This window comes from Pteropus vampyrus, unplaced genomic scaffold (assembly GCF_000151845.1).
Source record: "Pteropus vampyrus isolate Shadow unplaced genomic scaffold, Pvam_2.0 Scaffold15, whole genome shotgun sequence".
Lineage (NCBI taxonomy): Eukaryota > Metazoa > Chordata > Mammalia > Chiroptera > Pteropodidae > Pteropus > Pteropus vampyrus.
Window position 1 is genome coordinate 11195847 of NW_011888796.1, and position 23695 is coordinate 11219541.

General features: G+C 42.3%; 1 protein-coding gene and 1 long non-coding RNA gene across 4 annotated transcripts in view; one reads left to right on the forward strand and one right to left on the reverse strand.

Moving 5' to 3' along the window:
- The window catches only part of SAMD4A (sterile alpha motif domain containing 4A), a 209075-nt gene that overhangs the window by 76161 nt on the left and 109219 nt on the right, over window positions 1-23695 (reverse strand). For all 3 annotated transcript variants that reach the window (XM_011385301.2, XM_011385293.2, XM_023527235.1), the window contains one exon: window positions 8350-8868. In XM_011385301.2, coding sequence (XP_011383603.1) covers window positions 8350-8868 — 519 coding nt within the window. The remainder of the gene's footprint in view (window positions 1-8349; window positions 8869-23695) is intronic.
- On the forward strand, window positions 9186-19075 carry LOC111735821. The gene is made up of 3 exons (XR_002778985.1): window positions 9186-9543; window positions 12812-12983; window positions 18989-19075. It is a non-coding gene; the product is annotated as an uncharacterized LOC111735821 (long non-coding RNA).

Here is a 23695-nt window from a genome sequence, read left to right on the forward strand (position 1 = left end):
CCGAGACACTGCTAAGCCATCTTCACAATGTAGTATCAGGAAGGCCAGTACCATGCTTAAAAAAAGTTTCCCCCAAAGGGGAAGCAAGTTGAAGCTAAAAATATATCATGCCAGCTGTTATAATGCTTCTCAAAGGAAGCAAGCAACTAGAGTTATCTCTTTGAAGAGCAAATGAGGGGTTAAGGAAATAATGGAATTTTTCAGTTACATGCCAGGTTGGCTAGATTTTTGGTAGGAAGAAATTTTCCACTGAGGAAGTCTGTTCATAAAAGACAAAATAATTCCATGAAAATTTGAAAGCAACTCCAAATGACAGCAGCGGCTCTAAAGGCCTAATTAGGATGGGATGACCTGAAGCCTGTAGGACAGAACCGGAGTCCCCAGACTGTGCCCTTCCTTTTCAATTTCCAAGAGGCCACTCGAAAAGACCTCTTTTCTTATCAGGCTTGACAAAAGCTGCATGGTCTCCCTCCTTCCCTTGAATATCCATATTCTGATGGATATTACAGGCCGACTGGAATGAGCTTAAAGTGGCTGGTGGTCTTGTAAGAAAATGTGAAAGGCAGAGGGAGAACGAAGGACTTCTTGAACCAAACAGATATCTCTGAAAGAGCTGGCCCTGGCTGCCTAAGGAGACGATTGATGGACTTGAAGAGTTTTTCCCATTGCAGATCAGGGGATCCCAAAAGAACCGCTTACCCTGAGACCCACGTGGCCCTCACACCTCACCTTGGTGCTGAAGTGTTGTTTCAGGTGTTGGCTTCCTGGAGCCGAGCACCATTGTTTCTTTATTTGGACAGACCCTTCACCTCCCAGAGAGGTCAAGAAATAAAGATCAAAGCCCAAGAAATCTCCAGGCACTGGGTGCCCCATTAGTTTTTTTTTTTTTTTAACTTTTAAGTTTGAAATAATTACAGCTTTATAAGAAATTGCAAAAATACTATACATAGAGAGGTCTCATGTACCCATTCCTCAGTTTCCCTGAAGGTGACATTTTATATGACTATAGTGCATTGTCAAAACCAGAAAAGTAACCTTTACAGAACACAATGAAATAAAATGGTAGATCTTACTCAGATCTCTACAGTTTTTGTACACATTAATTTTTTTGATATGAGTTTGTGTATAACTCTGTGGCATTTTATCACATATATAAATTCATATAACTACCTCCACAATCAAGATCACAGGATATTATTAAAAGCCTGTTAGTATTGAGACCGAATTGGTAAAATAAATCACAAAAATAGCAAGAGTAACAATAAATGTCACTAAGAGAAGGCTAAATGACCAATATTATCATCAAATATTTAGTGACTTCTCAAGGACATTTTTCTCATTTATTTCGGAAATTCATTAACTTCATGAACATCTGCCTAGTGAGCCCAGGAATTTATTTAGTCCCTACGGTTCAGAAAACAGTTATGGCAGGATGGACTGGCAGGCTTTAGCTCACGTGCCATCTCTTATTGAATTACAGTGGCTGCCTCGAGGGGCATATTGAGGAAGATCTGTAGGCCACATCTGGGCTTAGCAAGAGATAGCCATTATCTAACAGAGACGTTCTGCCACAGGAGAGTGGCCCTGAATGCATGCTAGGAATTTTCCATCTTCAAAATTTCTGTGACTTTTTGAGCCACATGGTGTTCTAAGAGGACAAGAAGGATACACAATCCCTCTCCCTAGGCAGTTTATAATCAGGAAGAGGAGGCCAAATGTTGATCAAAAACTGTGACATAGAATGCTAAGGGTTGACATCGAAGTATATGGATCAAAGCGAGCACAGAAACGGCTCCTTTTTCTCAGGAAGTCACACAGAGGCAGCAATTGGGCAGGGTCTTAGATCTGTGTGCTATGGAGAACACTGATGCTATAGGGTGGCTGGTCTTTGTTGGGGCAAATTCAGAGTCAGAAAAAAACAAAGGTCTATGAGCCACTAAGTAGCCAAGGATGGGTTAGGAAGGAAAGGCACATGACTTTGAGTTCAGAGGCAGATTCTGGAGCCTGACTGCCTGGGTTCAAACCCCAGTTCATCCACTTATATTAATCTGTCAAGTTTCTTAACCTCCCTATGCCTCAGTTTGCTCATCTGTCAAATGAGGAAAACTATAATAACCATATCATGGAGTCATGAGGATTAAATGAGTTAATGTTTATCTAAAGGGTTTTGAACAGTAGCCAGCATGTAATATAGACACTATGTACTTGCACACGATCCCTGCTGAGTTACTTTTTATGGTCTATGGTACCGATTTTTAAAAATGTATTGTTTTATCATTAGAAAAATCCACCAAGATTAATAAAAGAAATACTAAGTTTCCAAGATGTACTACAAGACCGTAGAAGGGAACAGTTCAAATGGAGCATTTTGGAACAATTTTTGTTACCCGAAGTTTCTGAGTTCTTGCCTCATCCTCAGCTAGCAAAGGTCAGCATATTTTCAAATCCAAATGTAAGGAATGCTAAGAAAAATCAATATTTGCAACGATTTGAACAGAAATAAGTTCCTTTCGCTTATAACTGCAGCACAAAGTTTTCTTCCAGGTCCAAGCCTGTCAGTGAAGAGTAGAAAAAGGTTAGAAAGGCAGTTTGGGGCAAGGGAGGTGGCAATGACCTCCACACAAGGGACTGCTGTGGGCCCTTAAGAAAACCAGGAGAGACTTGTTCTTTTCCTGAACAGTTTACTTTTTCTGTAGCAAATCTAGAGATGCTAAGCCAGGTTCCTGCCCTTTATGTGTTTGGAATTGCTTGTGATGGCTAAAACAAAGTTGGCCAAGACTTATGTACGGTTCGTGACAGCCAGTACTTTGGTCCTTTCTGGTCTCATAGGCTTATGGTAAAGAATCTGCACATTCTTGCTCTCAGTCATCAGACTCCTGAGTAGCCTTATAAGGAGAGTGAGGTGTGGAAAACACATTCTTCCATCTCCTTTGAAGCACCTTGATGCTATGAAACATGTTGCTTAATAGCCTTCTCAATCTGTCCCAACCCATTCTTCTCTTATCTCATGGAAAAAAAAGGCCCAGCTCAAAGGTCCTAGGAGAGCTCGTTTGATTTAACTTCTGCCTGAATGGATGAAAACAGGTTGATTCTGGTTACATTAAGGCTTAATTTTTGCTCCCACTTTTAGCCTCACCCTAATCTTTTCCTTCAAAACTGCATAGCTTCACCATCTATTTGTAATGCCTCCCATATGTCATTTTTTTCCCATCTCAGTGTCCCAACATGTTCTCGAAGTCAATACACATCCAAAATCAAGCTTATATCTCTCCCTGTCTTGCCTCTCACCTCTTTGGAATCACTAACTTAACTTTGTTCATCCCTTCAATACCTATCATGTGTGAAGAACACCCAATTTATCTCTAATATCCCTTCTTGATAAATCCAGTGACTGATTCTCGGTCTTCGTCTAATTTGACCGACCAGTAGAATTTTACTCAGATGATCACTGTTTCCTCCTTGAAACTTTTTTTCATTTGCCTTGCAACACGCACACACTTGGTTTTTCCCCCAGCTTCAAGGGTTTCTCTTTAGTATTGGTTGCTGCTCTTTTGCCTTTTTTTCAGCCTTCATGTTGAAGGGCCCAGGGTTGGTCCTTTGTCTTCTTCTCTGTCTACATCTCTATCTTGGTAATCTCGATTAGTTGCAAAGCTTTAAGTACCATCCATAACTCCCAAATGTCTATCTCAGATCAGTCTTCTCTCCTGAATTACATACTCATATATCAAACGGCCTACTAGACATCTCTGATTGTCTAACAGAAGGGTGAACTCATCACGGATGACACTGAACTCCCAATCTTACCCTGAAACCTATTCAAGAAGTAGGGACTTTCTCAATCTTCTTTCCAGTTGTATAAGCAAAAAACCCTGGTGTCATTCTTGAATTCTCTCCCTCACGCCTGTCATTTACTGTCAGGAAATCCTGTTGGCCGTATTTTCAAAACATACCTAGACTTAGAGCATGCTCCCCTGACTCCTACCCACCATGGCCATCCTGGTCTGTGTCATCGGTATCTTGCCTAGATTACTGCAATAGTCTCTTCTTAACTGGTCTTTGTGTTTCTGTTCTTGTCCTGGTACAATTTATTCCTAATACAGCAGCCAAAGTGATCCCTTTAAAATGTAAGTCTAATCATGTCATTCATCTGCCAAAAATCCTCCAATGGCTTCCTGATTTATTGAGAGCAACCATCAGAGTCCTTGCAATGACTTACGATGCCCTGCAGGATCTGTCCCTCCCATTGCCTCTGTATCCTGTACCCTTGCCTACCTTACCCACTCCCTTCCAGCAGCCACTAGCCTTCTTGCTTTTCCCCAAACAAACTGGCATTTCTCTATCTTGGGATCTATACTCTAGCTTTTTTTCTACCTGGACTACTCTTGCCCTAGACATCCTCTTGGCTAACCATACCTCACCTTCTTCAAGTCTTTGCTCATTGAGGTTTTCTCAATGAGGTCTGCCTTAACCACCCTATTTAACACTATAACCAGCTCACCACGTAGGTCCGATCTTCCTGACCCTCTTCTTTTTCTTATAACCATGTCACTTATCAATCTCTAGCGCATTATGTAATTCACTTACATAGTATAATTTGTAGACACTAGACTGCAAGCTCCACAAGGGAGAGGAACTTTGTTCTGTCCACTGACAGGTCCTGAGTGTCTTGAACAGGCTAGGCATATACTGGTGCTTAATAGACATTTCCCAAGTGAATGAATGAACAAATAAGTGAATTGATAATGCACGTCCAAATCAATACTGAATCCTAATCTTAATGATTCCACCTAGGAACATTTCTAGTATCTATGCCTTTGGTCCATATCTAATGATACTTGTGTTACCTCAAAACTGAGATTTTGAACTCACAGTTTCTGCACTCATCATCTGCTATCTATCTGATTGGCCAGTAGACCAATACCCCTTATAAAATTGCTCATGTCACTCCCATACTCATGGTGTCATGCTTGGCCTCTTTAGGGCTTTCCTATCCCTTCCCTCGGTCTGCTTTTATTGCCTGCCCTCACTGCCCTTTTCCTTCGTGAGTCTCTCCTCCCTCCTCATTGTCCTCCTACCCTGCCAGCACACTATAACCTCCATTCCTTTGTCACAATGCACATTCCTACCCTTGGTACCCTCCCCTGTCTTCCACTCTAAATGTCCATCCTGGAGCACTTCTCGTCTCCTCTGCAAAGGCTTTCTTGACCCTCCAGTTCACAAGGATTTCTCCATTCCCTACATTTACAATGTTTATATCATGGACCCCCATTCAGTTAAAACAATCTTATATTGCCTCATGGAAGTTCTTAGAGTTTTTTTAACTGCATTTTCATATAACTCATGGATTATTATATAAAATTTCTGTGGATAAGTCTGAGAGAAAGGGAAGATTTAACTTTTAATTGTGAGGCTGATGTCTTCTATTTCTACTTATATTATAGCCTCCCTGAAGGAGGAAATACTTTCCTTAAGCTTCCTTATATTCCCATGGACCCAAACACGGTGCTAAGCATCCAGTAGATGTGCAATAAGTATTTATGGGGCAGTTGAATGATTCAGAATTCACACAAGAAGGAGGCCATGAATGTTAATGTACTTTGCTGGAACACAATGACCAAAGGAATAAAATGCTAGTGGAATCAATCAAGGTTAAAAACAAACAAAAAAACTGTATAAGGGGGTGGTCTTCTAGTTAGCTTCTTTTCATTAACTGTCATTAATGTGGCTGATAATCGGAAAATGTGAAGCACTAACTGATCTTAGTTCTTTACTTATAATCAAGTTGTTTTGTGCAGATATTTTTTCCATTTTGAAAGAAGTAAGAAATGCAGCTCTTTAGTGCAGCAGAAGAGGTCCTGAAGCCTTAAGTCTAACCTTAAAGTCACAGCATATTCAAGGCCCCCTAGTCCACTCTGTGTGGCTGGGGCTCAGGAAAGGTGCTTTCATCAGGTGACCATCAGAAGATGCAAATGAAGTCTCTGGGTATCAGTGTTGGCACTTTGCTCCTCACTGTCTTTCCTAGTCTCTCTTATTTATTCACTTAGTAGCCACTTACTGAGTGCTTACTGTTGCCAGCTCTGGCCAGGGCTGGGCATTTATATACATAATCTCACTCGTCCTCACCACAACCCTTGAAGATAGGTACTGTGAATGTTCCCACTTTACAAGAAGGGACTTTGCTCAGAGAGGTTAAGTCACTTGGCCAGCTTGTAGTTAGTAAACTGTAAATCTGAGATTTGGACCTAAGAGCATGCTGACATCAAAGTCCTTGCATTTCACTTTGTCAAGCTGCCTCCCAGGTGCTCAGGATATATTTCATAGAGATGCAAGTGAATAAATGACTCAAAGGTTTGCAGTTTTGACAAACATGACTGAATTTCTGTAGACAATGCAGAGGAGAAAAGTAATGACATTAACGTTTTGTTAAAGAAATATTACTGAAATACAAGTGTTGACATGGCCTAAGCATTTAAAGGAAACTTTGGAATGAGAGATCTGAGCTCTTAATCTTCTTTGCTCTGAAACCCCTTTCTTCTTCCTGAGACATGTAATCTAGTTATCTGGTTAAACCTTCAAATTCTTTTCTACTAAACACTACGCAGGGACCCAAAGGTCTGGGAGGCCATGACAGGCATCTCTGCATTCCTTCCCCTCTGTAGGGCTGGGTGGGTACAGTGAAAAATACCAGTCTGCTGACTATAATCTGATAACCATCTCGAATGTGCTAATCTTGTCAAGATGGACCTTAAATGTGTAAATCAGTTGAGATGGAAATGTGATGACCCAAGACTAATTTCAAAACAAATGACATAAAATTCAACCCCTTAAAATACAAAAGACCAAGTTTTGAGGAGCAGATGGCTCTGAGCTTGAATTTCTCTCAACTATCAATGAGTTTTGTAACAATTACTAGATTCTGTAGTTGACCCAGGAAACTTGGGCCAAGAGCTCTGTCATCCCAGCCTGCATTGTCTGATTTAATAGTCCCAGCCAGCATTCTCCATCACACAGAGGCTAGTGAAACCATTCCCTGGATTACTAGTCTGTGAAAGAGACCGACTCTCACCAGCACCTCTTACATAGTAAACTAATGAGGCAATAATCACCCAATTCTCGAAATGCGCAAGTTATTGATATCTTAATGTAAAAATAGAAAAAGAAATTTAAAATTCCATGTTATAGCATTATCAGTGCAGTATCTTAAGTATTTCCTTGGTTATTCCACTAAGGTACTGTTTCAATTAACGTAGTTATAATTCAACACTCTTCTATATTTGAGAAAAACATTTAAAAAGGCCCATTAGGCAAAAGATCCAAGTGGAGACAGAGGCCAAGAAGCCGTCACTGCCAATTCTTAATACTCTCATATCTTTTAATTGGGGGTTTCTGCATGTTGACAGGCACATTAGGTCTAACCGCAAAAGCTTTCCCGCGAGAAAGTTATTTCGGCACTGATACTGTATTCACAGACACGTGCAAACTAGCATCAAGGAATTCTGTTCAATGACGGCCCACTCCCTCATGTTGCTACTTTATAGAAGCACCAGTGGCATTTGGTCACTTTGCTCAGCCTAAGTGGGGAGCCACAGAGGACTCTGGCCCTAGTTCCAACTGTGGGCAGGGAACTTTGCTTTAGTGGTCAAAAGAGCAGAAGGCCATCCTTTGCTCTCCCTCCTGAAAAGCAGGTCCTGACCTGTGTCTCCTAAGGGGTTAGACTGAGCGAGAGAAGGCCACAGCATTCACACCAGGCCACAGCACAGAGCAGCATTCTCAGTTAGCAAACCTGGTTCCCCTGGTCAGGAGGAAAGGTGCCCCTGATAACTGGGGACTAAAACCAGGAAATGCAAGGGAGGGAACATTCCAGGGTGAAATTTAAAAAAAAAAAAAAAGGAAAGAAAAAAAGGAAAAATAAAAGAGAAAACGCTCAAAGCCCATGAGGCTATCTGGTTAACCATGGGTTAGAATCAGGTTTAGAGAGTCACACATAACTCAGCGTCTCGGCAGATTCAAAGACCCCAGGGTGAAAGGCTGAGGGTGAAAGGCGTTTCTATTTGTGGAAACAGTTTTCTTCTTTCACCACTCATTCTCTCTCTCTTGTTTTTAAAATTTTGGAGTCTATTTGTCACCTAAATTTGGACCACCAATAATTTTACCTGCCCAGCATTTTCATCCTTCCAGAAACAAAAGAGCAACAAAGATGGGGTCCGAAGATCCCTTTCCCACAGCCAATTCCAATCGGCCCTTCTCTCCCAGGGTTACGGGTGCTGGGAGCAGACATTCCCAGCAGGACATGCCACACACAGCAAATTGCCAAACCAGACTGTGCTGAAAGGCTTCCAAGGCACTTACTTGTACTTGTGCTGGTTCCAATCGTATTGATTGTGGTAGGGACGGATGAGGAGGAGTAGAGGGGCACATGGCCATTCTCACACCCCAGACTTTTGTCCTGCCAGTTGGATGTGTTGATGCAAATACCAGAATCCCGAGAGTTCTGCCACCCATTGAGCTTGTCGTCGGAGTTCTGTCTTTGGTGGTAGTAGTGCGTCTGCCCATAATCCACAGAGTCCGAGCGACCTCGGTTCTGGCCACCGAAGCTGGTCGACGTGCGGTCCTCCAAGTGATTCAGCCACATGGCTAAAGCACTGCGGTCTTCCAATGAAGTGGCCGGATGTATCAAAGCATAGGACAGCAGCTGCCTGCTCTCCTCGATGTGCTGGTTGTGTTCAATAGAGTGCGCCAGGATTTTGGGCAGCAGTTTCATATACTCTACTTTTGCGTCAAGGTTTCCTGGCTTTAGCAAAGGCAGGTGAGTTAACAGGAGGGAAATCACTTTATCCTTGGATTCCTGTTGCCATTGGTTAATGATTCCTGAAAAGGAAAATATACAGGGCAAATAAGCAAATACAGCCATGATGACACAAAAACACCACGCTGTAAAAAGAATTCCTGTGGCTTAGCATCCCAGTCTATATTCCCGGGCTAAATTTTTGCAAAACAATCCATGAATCGGATTGGATAACTGACCTCAGGTTGTCAGGGGGTAGCAACTTCAGTGAAACACGAAAGAAACGTTCTTAGATATTTTAATCTAATTCTCATTCAGGTCTCCAAAGAGACTACAACTACTTTGGTACAACCAAATAGAATTATAGGCCTGTTTTTTTTTTTTTTTTTTTTCTTAGAACAGTCTAGCCATACCTTCAGATAGACAGGAGGATAAAGAAAAAGAAAATCTCCATAGAAAAGTGAGTGTAATCAAGGGTCCATATAGCTGGAGTCCTTGGGGATAAGGCTGCATTCCACCCTGCCCCACCCCCACCCCCAGATATCTGTGGAAAAGTGGTTTAAACACTGGTAGCGGCATTTGTATGAAGTTGGTAGATCCTCTTAGACGGAGAAATCCGTCAGGAAAAGAATAGGGACTCCTCTCATCCTAGGGAAGAAGGCCTGCACCTTGATCTCAAGAAGCTTAGAAAATGACTGTGAGCTCAAAGCTCGAATGAGCAATGGACCTACGCTCCAGGAGAACCTCTGATCACACCTGTAAGCAAGCTATTTTTCTCTATATGTAAAAGACCTGTTCAGTTATTTTTATTGTGGTAAAATATATATAACATAATATTTACCATTTTAACCATTTTTAAGTGTATGGTTCAGTGGCATTACGTATATTCACAATGATATGCAACCATTGCCACCATCCATTTCCAGACCTTTCCCATCTTTCCAAACTGAAACTCTGTACTCATTAAACACTAACTCTCCATTCCCTGTTCCCCCAGCTCCTGGCAACCCTCACTACACTTTCTGTCTCTGTGCTTTTGACCACTCTAGGTACCTCATATAAGTGAAATCCTATGGTATTTAATTTCATGCGATTGACTTATTTCACTCAGCCTAGTGTCTTCGAAGTTCATCCATGTGAAGACCTGTTTTTAACACACTCACAAGGAAGGATTCCCTTTCTGCCCCTTCTGATGGAAACATAAACTTGCTGCCTTTAGGTAAACATGGGGAAACAATGCAATTCACCTTGATTGGCCTTTGAGAAGCAGCCTGTTCCAGACACTGATCATTATCGAAGGACCTGGGGCCATAGGAAGAAAGCTCCCTGCTAGAAAAGTCATTCCTGACACCTCAACTCTGATGACCCTACAAGGACAGGCAGTACTGCTGACTTTCACACAGTATCCTCAAGGTTGAAAAGAGTTTCTGGAATTTAGCAGGAGGGCTTCACAACTCTAGCAAGGCGCAAACATATCAGGACAAGCTCGGGAGTCATCACTGACCATAAGTTACAAATGCATCAGCCATGTACTCCAAGGCCTCTCAAGACTACAAGGGTATATTCAAAGAAAAGTATCAGGCAAGGTATGCAATGAAAAAATGTGAGCTTTGGAGTCAGGCAAAACTGGGCATGAATCCCAGATTTGCCACTTAATTTGCAGTGGAACCTTGGTCAGTTACTTAACCTCTCTGAGCCTCAGCTCCCTCATCAGTCAAGAGTGTTACCAACAGCATTTGCCCTCCTGTGGTGTAGGATTAAATGAGGTAATACATCAAAAGGACCTTCAAGTACTTGATGGTGGAAATATTTCCTTTTACTTGTCTCTGCGTTAGGCCTACATTATAGTGATGCTAGGTGGTTTGGGATACCAAGATTTAAAAATAATAGAGACCAGACATGACCCAGGGAAAGTCATTAAAATCATCAGAGGTAGAAAAAGAAGTAGAAAGTCGAAAGGTAAAAGAAAATGGGGTTGCTGAGCTTACAACTAAACAATACAAAGAGATGCTTGACCCCTTTCGAGTAGAGATCTTGTAAGGAGATGAACATTTAGCTATTTGAAGCAGAAGTCTTTGGATTGAAGCAGGAGAGATTAAGATTAAACATGGAGGAGAAATGAAGTGTCAGAATGACAAGACTGAGGAGTCACCAAAAAAGGCTCTATAATCTGTCCTAGGGGCATGAAGGATAGAGCTAGATGGTCTCCAGATGCATTGTCAGATGGAAATATAATATGGAATATGGGATTCCACATAAGGAATTTAATAAAATTTTTTAGTATTAAAAGAAAAGTAAAAAAAGGTGAAGTTAATTTTAATGATATATTTTATTTAATCCGATGTATCAAAATATTAACTTGTAATTGATATAAAGTTACTAATGAAACATTTTACATTCTTTGCTTTGTATTAAATCTTTGAGTTCCAGAATGTATTTTACCTCTGAGAGCACATCTCAGTGTGGACTAGCCACATCTGAAGTGCTCAGAAGCCAGGTGTGGCTGGTGGCCACTGAATTAGCTAGCACAGGGCTAGAGACATTCAGATGGGGAAGGTGGGTGGGAGGGCACATATGACCTCGGCAGGTCCCTCCAAGCTCCCCAACTCTATATTTAGCTAACTGCCACCTGACACAAGACTACCCTCATGCATTCCACTAGGTATAGCCTTCCCTTTAAAGTAGCTCCAAGAGATGAAGAAAGCACCAATTTTAACTTTTTCATCAATACATTTTCAGCAAACACCAGCATGTCATACTTGGAACGAAGAAAAATCTATTCATTAAGCACAAAGAGCTAAAGAGGCACTGACAAAAAGCAAAAGGCTCCGAGAGGAAGATGAATCTATGTCCAACGCCAACACTGATCAGATGTGGCTAGTGCACGCCCTGGAAAAATGTACATTTAAAAATAAAATTTGGGAACAACCTTGAATAAAAATTCACGAGGCTGAGAAACTCTCTAGCTTTCTGCTAGGTCGCTTCTCTGTTTGGATATTGTACTCTTCCACAAAAGGTCAGCCTAAAAAAAAAAATCAGGAACAAAAACAAAACGTAAATAGGACTCAGAGTGCAAACTAAACATGTTATCTCCATGCAAGCTCTCTCTGCCAGGGATTAACCTGGGATCCAGGGGAGAAACAAGAGGCTGCTGGCCCTGGGCCCTTCCAGGCCTGAAGCAGTTCTTTCTCTCCCCTTGGAACAGGGCTTGGATGGTGCGGGGCTGTCACATAGCTAGGAAGACAACTATGACTTTTGTTTACTGCCACTGGGAACATGGACATAAGATTGCCTTTTGAGGGCTAGCTACACCTACTGGATCCAACCGTCTCTGCTACTGCTATAGCTGCCACGCTGACAGCTACCAGTATTGAATGTTTTCTATGTGTCAGGGACTTTTCTAAGTGTTGTCATATATTTGCTCACTTAATCCTCACAAGAAGCATATGACGTAGGTCTTATTACAGCCTTATTTTGCAAATGAGGACACACAAAAGCACACAGAGTTCAAGTAACTTGACCCAAGTCCCCTGGCTAGTGAGGTAGCAGAATGGGAATATGCAAATTAGCATAGATACATAATGATTATCATAAGAGAAGAGCTTGGACATAAGCTAAATACATTAATATTTATAATATATAATATGTAATTATATAATACATGAAATACAGAATTTTATACATAATATACAGTCATAAGTATATGTATATTTATAAATATAATAATATAAGAATATTAATAGAGTATATGGATCAACAGAAGAGTTGGTCAGCTATGGAAATGTAGAAAACAAAGGAGTCACAGACACAGTGTAGGTGGTACCTATTGTGGTTTAAAATATGTCCACGATTTTCTTGAAACTCCTCTCCAAAAGGTGGAGCTTAATTAATTCCCTTCCCTTTGAGTGAAAGCTGGACCTAGTGAGTCACTTCTAGCAAATAGAACATAGCATAAGTGACAATGCGTGACTTCATGGATCACACACATAAAAGGCACTGTCGTATTTTCTTTGCTCTCTCGCTCAGGGGGAAGTCAGCCAGCATGTTGTGAGGACACTCAAGCAACCCACAGGGAGGAAAGTCTTGGTGGTGAGGAGCTGAGGCCTCCTATCAACAGCCAGCACCAACTTGCTAGCCATGCGATGGAACTCCCAACCCCAGTTAAGCCTTCAGATGACTGCACTCCAGACATTTTAAGGTACCTTGAGCCAGAACCATTCATATCCAGAACCATTCATATCCCTGATCCACAGAACATGTGTGCTAACATGTTTATTGTTACTTTAAGCTGCTAAGTTTGGGGTAATTTGTAATGTGGCCAAAAATGACTAATATACTTATCCAAGTGCCCCTCTAGGAAAGGAAGTTTTAGCCATTTGGTTTTGAGTAGTTCAGTCGTTCAAGCTAAGTCCTTCCCACTCTGAGATGAACTCATGAAACTAACCTGTTGCCACTATACATTCACCTCACTTAGCCTCCCTGCAGCTTGATTATCCACTCACCAAATCACCTTTGGGCTATGATTTAGCTTACCAGGTACTTTCAGGGAGAGAATGAACTGATAATACAGACAAGGTATTTCCTCATTCTGTGATGATAATTTTTCAGGGCAACTTAATAAATGGTTTCTGTTTATGATTTAGCCTCCTGTGGAGGCCTTCCTGTGCTGATTATATGGAGTTTGAGTACATCTGGTCCCTCTGATGATGGCTCCTCCTGGCAAATTAATAAGCCAGCATTGCAGACTCTACTTCCCTGCTTTCTAGTAAGTACTGAGTCAGTCTCTCAGAGTGAGCATCCCCAGGGCACTGATGAGAGTGAGCATCTTCACCTTAAGAGAAGCCAGGTCCTATGTGTGGGGACTTGGCACATAATGGCGTGCTCCTGCCCTGCTGCCCACTGGCCTTCTTTGTGGCATCTATACCACCTTCCAGAGAGAAAGGAGCCTTTACTGAGATGTGTATTCAATGGATTCTCTTCACTGGAAAAGAAAATCCTCAAAAATTCCAATTAATCTATCATTCTGTGAGGCAGTTTCTTTTATTATCCACCCCAATATCTTTCTATTCAGTAGACAATCTGGAAAAATGGAAGTCCAAGAGCAACCAGGTTCAATGATGTCAACTCACCTCTATTAACTTCTCTGAATATTATTTCTCTGGATAAGGAGCAGATATGTAAGAGTTTCCTGGACATTTTATGAGGGTAAAAATGAATGGCTTATAATTTATACACCAGTGACATAGTAGTAGTAGTAAGAAAAAAATCTTAGAAGAGCTGTAATTAAAGACCGTGAAGATTAGAAAACTGTCCCAATGATTCTTGGAGTGACAAAGAGTGTTTTTAAATACCAAGCCTGGTATTATTACTACACAATGGTATGTCAATGTTTAAGGGCTCCACTTGTTAGTAAATTACCCTTAAATTACTATTTTATTATACCCTTGTTTTCAGTTTAATAACATTTACCATAAAAGGGTTTCTCACAAGTATATTTAGGTAATTTGCTCATGTGAGAAATGTCTGGAAATTAAGTACACACATACAAGAAGTACTGGTTAAATAAATAGTCTAACAGGAGGAAATTCTAGTGGGTCTTAAATGGTCAAATGTTCCTTGGAAGAATTCGTCTTACAAACTGAACCCTAGACACATCATGTGATAAAGGCTTCTAAACATAGTACAACTCTGCACAACTCAAGGACAAATGACCAGTGGTAACACCACACACCATGCATTGGGTAGGGATATGAGCTGAAGGAGCACCTGAAAAATCAGAGGGAACGTGGCAAATACACATGGCAAACAGTGGGATTCTTATGTTGGCACCTGCACTTGCCTATTGGTTGTCCAAGGTACCCTCTTGTGCTAGCGATGATTAGAGAAACAGCCCCATGATTTGGTGGAGCCCTCAAGAGATGTGGATTAGACCGGTTGTGATGGGGGACCTGGTAATACGGTGTTACTGAGCTCCTATAGCTGCAGGTAGTGCTTTGAGCAGATACAAAGGATTGAGAAGATAGAAACCTTCCCCCTATTTTCAAAGAAGGTGATTGCTGGCTTCCAAGATGGCCCCATGGGTCTTTATCCCTTGCATACTCTCCACAACAAATCTGAGCAGGTCTATGTAACCAAGAGTGAGATTGGTGGGGGTGTGCTGAGGTTAGGTCATAAAAGGCTCTGTAGCTTCCATCTCTCTCTCTTGGTTCTCTTGTTCGGGGGAAAACCAACCATACCAATTATGAAGACACCCGGGCAGCCCCGGGGGAGGCACAGGTGAGAAGGAACTCAGGCTTGCTACTCAGAGGCAGTACCAACTGCCAGCCATGTGAGTGAGCCATCTCAGAGGAGGAGTCTCCAGCTTTGGTGATCTTGTGAGAGACTTTAAGCCAGAACTAGTCTGTCCCAAATTCTGACCCTCAGAAAACTGTAAGATAAATGTTATTATGTGAAGCCATTAAGTTTTGAAGTAGTTTGTTACACAGCACTAGTTAACTAATAAGTGGAGCTAGTTAACTAATATAAGGAACTAATATATGGAGCTTTGTGTTACTTGGTAAAAACCATTCAAAAATGCTACTGCCCCTTGAATTCACTAGCAAGGCAGGGATCTACGCTGTGGACTCCATGGCCCACTATAACCACTAGAGCTTTCTCTGAGAGCATGAAGGTCGTTAGGTACTGGCCATTCATAGGCACCTGACTGTCCTCGAAGGGCAAGAACCAGGCTACTCTGATCCCAACAGACACCTACAGTGACCCACTTACTGCTCCAGAGTGATCCTCTCATCTCTTCAATGAGGGCTTTCCATCCTAGTCACTTTTTTTCCTGGGTAGTACTGGCATGGCTGGGTGCTCCAGGAGGGCTCCTTTGCTCCTGATGGAGCCCAGACCAGCAGTGAACTAGTCCTGAGCTCTCAGCTAAGGGCTCAAGTTAGGGTTGGGATTCACCTTCAGGCTTTTGACCTTCTCTTGGTTATGACTAACTCTTCGAGGTATGAGGCTGCCCATTCCCGTCAGGTACCTAAAACAGGCCAGCTCCCCTCAACCACTTGCCTCAGTTCTGGCCTCTGGCCTTGACAGTATGCGCACTCCCCCCACATTCGTACCTCCAGCTCACATCTCACTCTGAGCTTCAGAATCATATATCCCAAATGTATCCTCTACATCTCAACTCAAATGATCTCCAAGTTAACATGTCCAAAATTGAACTTGTGCTTTATTCACTAGATCTGCTCCTGTGTGGTCTTCTTCTCGATCTCAGCAAATGACTTTTCTATCTTTCCAGTAGCTCAGGTTGAAACCTTGAAGTATCCTTGACTCTTTTCTCTCATATCCACATTTAATCTGTCAGCAAATCCTGACCTATGAATCCCCAAAATGTATCCAGAACTTGACTACCTCTCACCAAGCTTCTGCATTCCACCCACCTCCAACAGTCTGTTATCAACATAAGAACCAGGTGATCTTTCAACACTAGATGGTAAGTCATGTCACTTCTCTGATCAAATATTCTAATGATTTCCCATCTCACATTGAGTAAGAGCCATACAATGGTCTATCAGCACCTCTATGATCTTAACCCTATCTCTGCTGCTGTCCCTCATTCATTTCAGTCCATCCTGGCTTCCTTGTTTTTCCTTTAGCAGCTAGATATGAGCCTAATCTTCCAACCTTTGTACTTGCTGTTCCCTGTGGCTGGCACACTTTTCCCAAAGACCCACATTTAGCCTCTCTCAGTTCTGTCTGCTCAGATGTTACCTTCTTGGTGAGACCTCCTCTGTCCACATATTTTAAATTGCCTATATCACGCCCTTATCCTACACTCCCTTATCGCCCCCCTACCCTGCCCTGCTTTATTTTTCTCCATAGCACTTATCATGTGATCTGCTGTGTATTACACTCACTTTCTGTCTTTCTCTATTAGGCCGTAAGCACTATCAGGTTGTGGCATTGTCTCCATTTTTCCATGGGCTAACATTTCCTTATTAATCACGTTTTTTAGTGGCTATATAAAATTGTGCCCAGATATTTTGTTTGGTAGATTTGGGGATTTCTTGCTCCAAATCTTAGGCACTACCTAGAAATTTCTTTTAAATAAAGACTGATGGACTGGGTGACCTGTGAATAATAATGGGTACCAACTGTCACCCCAAAGCTGTTCAGTCACCTTTTTCTCATCTAACTCTGCAGAATTATGATTACTTTTAGCTTTAGTGTCAAATAAAAACAAGAACATATAAAATGATTAGCTCAATTTTCAAAATCTTTACTGCATCCCCCTTCTCAATATTCTGTTTAGAATGGAAAATTTCCCCACGTGCTAGAAAACAAAAGCATAATGGGTGCTTTTCCTGATTATAACTGACACCAATTAAAGTAATCTTCATGATAAAGATTTGAGAGGCTGAGACAGCAGATATAAATGTATTTAATACACTCTTTTGCAAACATCTGTTGAAGAAAGAAAGAAAAACTGATGCCAATAGGATCGTGTTAAGACAGTTGTATGCCCAAACGTTTTTAGCCATAAGTAATTATATTCTAATAAAGCCTCCTAGGAACGGGTTTCCTAAGGGTCATATAATTAGATATGAAGAAAATGTCACCTTACTCTCAACAAATGCAAGACAAATCCTTGCAAACCACATTTGGCTAGTTTTTTTATACCAGAAACCCCTCGGAGGAGAGGCTATAAATGTTCTAAAAGCAGGAAGCTTTCCCACTCACTAATCTTCACTGCCACTCTTGCACTCCCAGACCGCCACTGACAAAACCCCACACACCACAAAATGACTCTCAAATAGTGTTTCAAAATAATGAATTAGCAATCCTCTTGCCGACCTTGCAAAGGAGAAGAACACGCTTTGTATTACTACTGTAAGTCTTCATTTAATGCCATGCATATGTTCTTGGAAACTGCGACTTTAATCGAAACGATGTAAAGGAAACCAATTTTACCGTAGGCTAATTGATATAAACGAGAGTTAAGTTCCTACGGCATATTTCTGGTCACAAATGTATCACTAAACTTCTACATAAAGACCCAAAATACTTCTCATATTAAATAAATAAATGTGAGCTATACGTACATTTAAGAAAGATTAATAAAAATAAGTAAGATAATGATTTTCCTGAAGATTCCAGTTCAGAGTCCACATGGCCAAATCCTCTCCTGGCAGCTCACGGCGCAAGGCGGGACCCCACCCTAGACAGGACGCCCTTCCATCGCAGGGATACCTACTTATACACCCACTCTCAGACTGGGACAATTTAGCCCATTTACCCAAAGTGTACATCTTTGGGATGCGGGAGGAAACCGGAGTCCCCAGAGAAAACCTATGCAGCCGTGAGGAGACTATGCAAACTCCACAAGGGCAGTGGCCCCGGCTGGGAATCGGTATTTCCCCAATCATTAACGTTGTAATAAGACAACATTAAACAAAGTGATGTTATTCAAGGACCTGCTGCATGCTCAGATTCGGGCCTTGTTCCATGAGAAGCACTGGAAATGGGAGTCTTGAAAGAAGCGCATTACGGTCCAGGTAGCCCAGTTAGGCTACCAAAACCCAAATCCTCGGCAACATCCAGACAGTCAACGAAGGAGCCTCTTGAGAGGAATATAAACAGGACAAATCACAAAAGAATAATTTGTGCTCAGTCTAACAGACCAAACTGAACAACAGTCACTTTAAACAATACGTGTATAAACCTCACGAAATCTGGGAAGGGCCAGAATGAACAAGTTTCACCTCTGACAACAGGGAGCCATTCTACATCTTAAAATGAGTCTGGACTGTTAAGTCACTGGGTCCCACACTTTCTAAAATAATGTGAAAGTTACTCAACAACTTATAGATCAGACTTCCCATCCTGAAAGTAAATGTGAATGTAAGAGTCCTGTTATGTAACTATGTAAGTATTGTCTCTAAGGAATGGCACATATATATTCCCAAAATATATGTTAGAAAAGTTGATAGTAAAATTTATATATCACTCATTTAGGTATGAAATCTGAAATACATGTCCAAGTTATTCTAAGGAAGAAAGAATGAACAGTTTTGTGGAGGCGGGATATTTGAATCCATGGTCACAAATGAACTGTTACAGTATTTGGAAAGAAGGGCTTAGTCAACTGTACAAGGACAGAGTTTGGTGACCTGCCCAAGGACATAACCAATCCTGCTCTCTCATCCTCATTAGGCACAGCCCTGCAGAGGGAGTTAGAGGCACACCTCCCTTCTGGTTCTCTTGAGCTATCAGCCAACTCCAGGATGATTTATGCAAAGGTAAGCAGTTTATTTTCACTGGTTACTTGTGCACCAAACTTGTTTTCAGGTTAGTAGGTTTGTTGACGCAATTGGAATAAAAAATGTTTCCAATTTTTTGAGAAGGGAAACTACTCTTTAATATCTGAACTCCTCCAGGGCAGTGGGGTAAGAAGAAAAGTTAGAAAGGATGATGATAAAGTTCTCTAATCGGGAATGAGAATGGCGGAGACCATTTCCCTCCTTCTGAGCATCCACCGTGAAATTAAATAGACCCAGAGGTCAGTGGCTGGACCAGAATCAGGACTGACCAAATTTTTGCTTTAGCAGACTTTGTGAGAATGCTGTAGGGGGGAGACCAGAGCTCGGAGCCACACAGTTATAATGTCTGTGAAAAAGGGCCTTTCGCTCTTCCTTCCTGAGTCTCGAACATACTGGCTAGAATTCTAAACCAAAGGAAGACACAAAATCAGTGGGAGGACTTAAGGCACACGGGTCCAGAGCAGGGTTTGTTTCGCTTTAACCTGGCTTTGCACTACTGCCTTTGGAGGTGGGTGTATTTATTCATCCATTAGATTATTATCTTTGTTCCCTTATCAATGTATATGGCCTGCTGCTAGGATCTGTCGTTTTTGATGGGGTGTTCAGGGTCAGAAATAGCCAAGGAAAGGTTTTGAACCCCACAGAAATGTCTGCAATACAAAGAACATGGAGAGAGAATCAGACAAGAGGAGTGGAGAAAAACTTTAAGAAAGTTTCCATTTATAGAACCAACAGGCAACTCTGTAAGGAGTAGAATCTATTCTTTAAAGTAACCCCAGAACCACCAGCAGAACTCCAGCCAGCATTCCACACATTATTTACTGGAAGAACATGAAGAGTGTAGTCAATTATCACTATACCAATGGAGACTTAACCTTTGGCTGTTTAAATCTTAAAAGAGATTGTTATTTATCATTAACTATTCTTTGCTATAGATATACTCCATATACAACCAAATGCTCTCTTTCTTGCCCCACTTCATCACCATGACATGGTTTAAGAATCTGCTTTCCTCCTCAGGTCCTGTTGATCTACTCTGGCCCCCATGGCCTTCTCTCTACCCCAGTTTAACCCACTGACATCCATGGTTGTACAATACTTTCTCCTCAATTAGACTCCCTTTAAGGGCAGGGACAGTGTCTGCACTTATGTGGCCCCTACTCGCTTGCCTGATTACGTAGGTTTGCTGGAACACACAAAACAAAAGATACGTGCACTTTTCTATCATGGCCGATGACACAGCAGATCTGTTCCTTCTCAGCTTCATCTGACTCTGGTTAAGGTGCTAGTGCCAACTGTGGCAACTCTGGACACTGGGGAGGGACACTAGGTCCCGGCAGAAGTTGGGTACTGGCCTTTCTTCACATGTGGATGCTCCCTGGTGTCTTTACATCAGTCCCTTCCAGCGGCCCTTCTGAGGCTGCCCACTCTCTAAGAGACCCCCTCACCTCCATTCACACACACAGTTGGGGAGTCCAGCTGCCCTGGAGACTCAGACCCCAAGATACAGGTTACGAGTACCTAAGATAGGCTCTATTGTCTTGGGACTCCTTCCTGAGATATTCAGTTCCAAGTTCTGAAGGAGTATCAGGTGCTCTAAGGGACTCGAGGGAAAGGAAAAGAAAGATAATAAAGGATAGTGATGGAGAGCACAGGTTCTAGCTGTATTGTCTGGGTCTGAATCCCAACCTTCCATTTAGTTAGTGATGTGTCCTTGGGCAATTCACTTAACTACTCCATACACTTCAGTCTCTTCATCTGAAATAGGAGAGTTGTGATATTTGGATTATTTGATTTGTATAAAGCAGGGCGACCATTGTCTGGCCCACAGTGAATATTGTATTATTGTTAGTGGCGGTCACCATCATCTAAGGGACCGGATGATGCTCCATGGGGCCCTCTCCTACGGGCATACGAAAGGGAGGGAGGGGAGAACAGGAGAGCAAAAAAGGCCTAAAGCACTGATTCTCAGAGTGTAGAGGGACTTACACACCTGGGAACCTGTTAGCAACATAAATTCTGGGACCCAACCCTAGATTTAGGGAATCAGAAACTTTGTTTAAAACCTCTTCAGGTGATTCAGCTCCAGTCTTAAGTTTGAGAACCACTGCTCTGAGAAACAAAGAGAAAATCACGGCCTCCAATTTCCAACTTTTGGATGATCAGCAGGTTAACGCTGTTGTGAAATTCAGGTGGGGAAAATAATTTCCTACCAGGAGAATGGATAACCAGGAGAATGGATAACCAGGGGTCCCCAAACTCCGGGCCGCAGACCGGTACCGGTCCATGGTCTGTTAGGAACCGGTCCGCATAAAAGGAGGTGAGTGGTGGGGCGAGCGAGCGAAGCTTTATCTATATGTGCAGCCGCTCCCCAGCGCTAGCATCACCGCCTCAGCTCCAACTCAGATCATCAGGCGTTAGATTCTCATAGGAGCCAAAAAGGTTGGGGACCACTGCAGAGGAATCAATTCAAAAAGTGGTAGGGACCTGTGTTTAAGAGAAGTCGTTGGATTAAAAATAAATAAATAACCAATACATAAGAGCAAGCAAAATGTCATAATATTTCCACAACAGGGCTGATCTCTTGTTTTCCATGATAGCAATGGTAAAAAGAGTGATAATGCCTTCTGAGGCTAGACAGGGGAGCCCTGATTTGGCCCACTTGGGTTTTAAGGGTACCCTCAGAACAATAAAGTCTGACGAGGCCTGAGGTAGCTCAGAAATAAATGAAGGTGAGACTTTCCATCTTAAAGCATATTTACCATGGACTCACACCCTCCCAAACCACCCTTACGTGGTCCCCAGAGTGCTGTGCTGCTCCGAGGAGGAGCGCGGAGATGGGTCTGAAGGAGTCCCAGAGGAGCCTGGAGCACAGAGCCAGGGGATTACCTCTAAATGGCTGCTCCGGAGAGCCGTTTGGTGAGGTACCAGATCACAGATCTGATGATGAACCACGAGACATGCAGCAACAGGAGCAAAATTCTCTTGATTAGAGGACCATAATATTTTGCTGAGTTTGGCAAGGAGGGCACAGACGCTGTACAGTTTATATGGAGCTGAACACATTACAGTTGAACCAGATGTTAGGTGAAAAAGTTGTGAGTTGATGGAATTATCACATAAGGGATTGCTCCATCTCCTCCCTCTCCACTTTGTCCTCCTCCTTTTCTTCCCTGCTCTGGTGTCCACTGGGCACAGCTCATCATTATTGAGTATCCAGCTGGGTATTGTGATGTCAGAGGCATCACCAGTGGTGGCTGATGCCTGAGGAGAGACTAGCAGCCCAGCCCCGTTTGGAGACACATGGCCCTGATTTGAGTTCCTGTGACATCATCTTCCCTCCATTTAACATTTGATAACATCTCACATTTCATACATCTCTGAAAGCCCTCACCTTCTCCTCCCAAAACCAATATGGTACCTCAGGGAAACTGAGGCACAGAGAAACTCATCCAAGGTCACCCTGGTACAGCCATGAGCAATGCCAAAGCTTCCTGACCACTTGTCCACACCAGTCCAGGGGACCCGGCTGCCTTTTATAGAAAGTTTCCACACACCTTCTATTCCTAACCTCGATCACAAGCATCGCCAGTCCGCATGCTTCGGAGGCATCAGCAGAACCTCTGTGTCACGGACTTAGTAACATGCCCCATTTAGGTCCATGAGCACAACTTGTTTGTACTGAACACTGAATTCTAGATATCCTTCTTGGGCTGTTTTGTTTTTATTTCAAACACAGCTAAGTAATCAGGGCTTTATACATCAACAAAGCCGACTTCGATTCTCCAAGAAAAATCAACAGCTTAACACACAACCCTTCTTGGTCCTCCCCAAGACTCCAGGGATGTCAAGAGTCTGCAGTTTGGGGGCAGGAAGAATACTTTGTTCTTAACCGCCCGTGCTGGGGCAGGACCCATCTTTCTTTGTTTTCATTTTTTAAGCTGTCAGTAACAGTGCTGAGAAAATGAAAGGTAATCTAATAAATTAAGACCATCACTTTTTGATATATTTAAATATGTAATATATATATTTATTTTTAAGGTTATCGGAATGTCTTGACCTTGAGATCTAAAATGGGTAGAGCCTTGGAAAAAAGGGAAGCAGCCCCTCAGAATAAGATCTGAAGGTGAAGGTGAAGAACAGATAAATAACCTTTAGCACATGGCTTGCTCCACTAATCACTGAACAGATTCCAGTACCTAAATAAAGCCCCGGAAAGCACACATATCGGAAGAACTGGCTCAATTATAAAACAACCGATGGGCCAAAGCAGGGAGCGCTCATCAGCCAATAAGGTGACTTGGTTTCTCAACGTGATAGACGTACATTTCAACTGTGTAGTAAAAAAGATAAAACTTCATTGTAAAAGAGCCCCGACTGACCCCCATGTGATCCACCTTTGCTGCCTCCTCATGTGACTGGCCTCCCAATTTAGAGCGTAACCAACTCCCAATGACCTGTAATAACACCATTCCCAAATTAGAGCTCTCAATTTGACTTGGCCTAGGTCCCTCCCTCAAAGCAAAATAAAGCATCCGTTTTCTTTTTTTTTCACATTCATAATACTCTCCTTTTTGAGTTGCCAACTCAAACCCTGCTC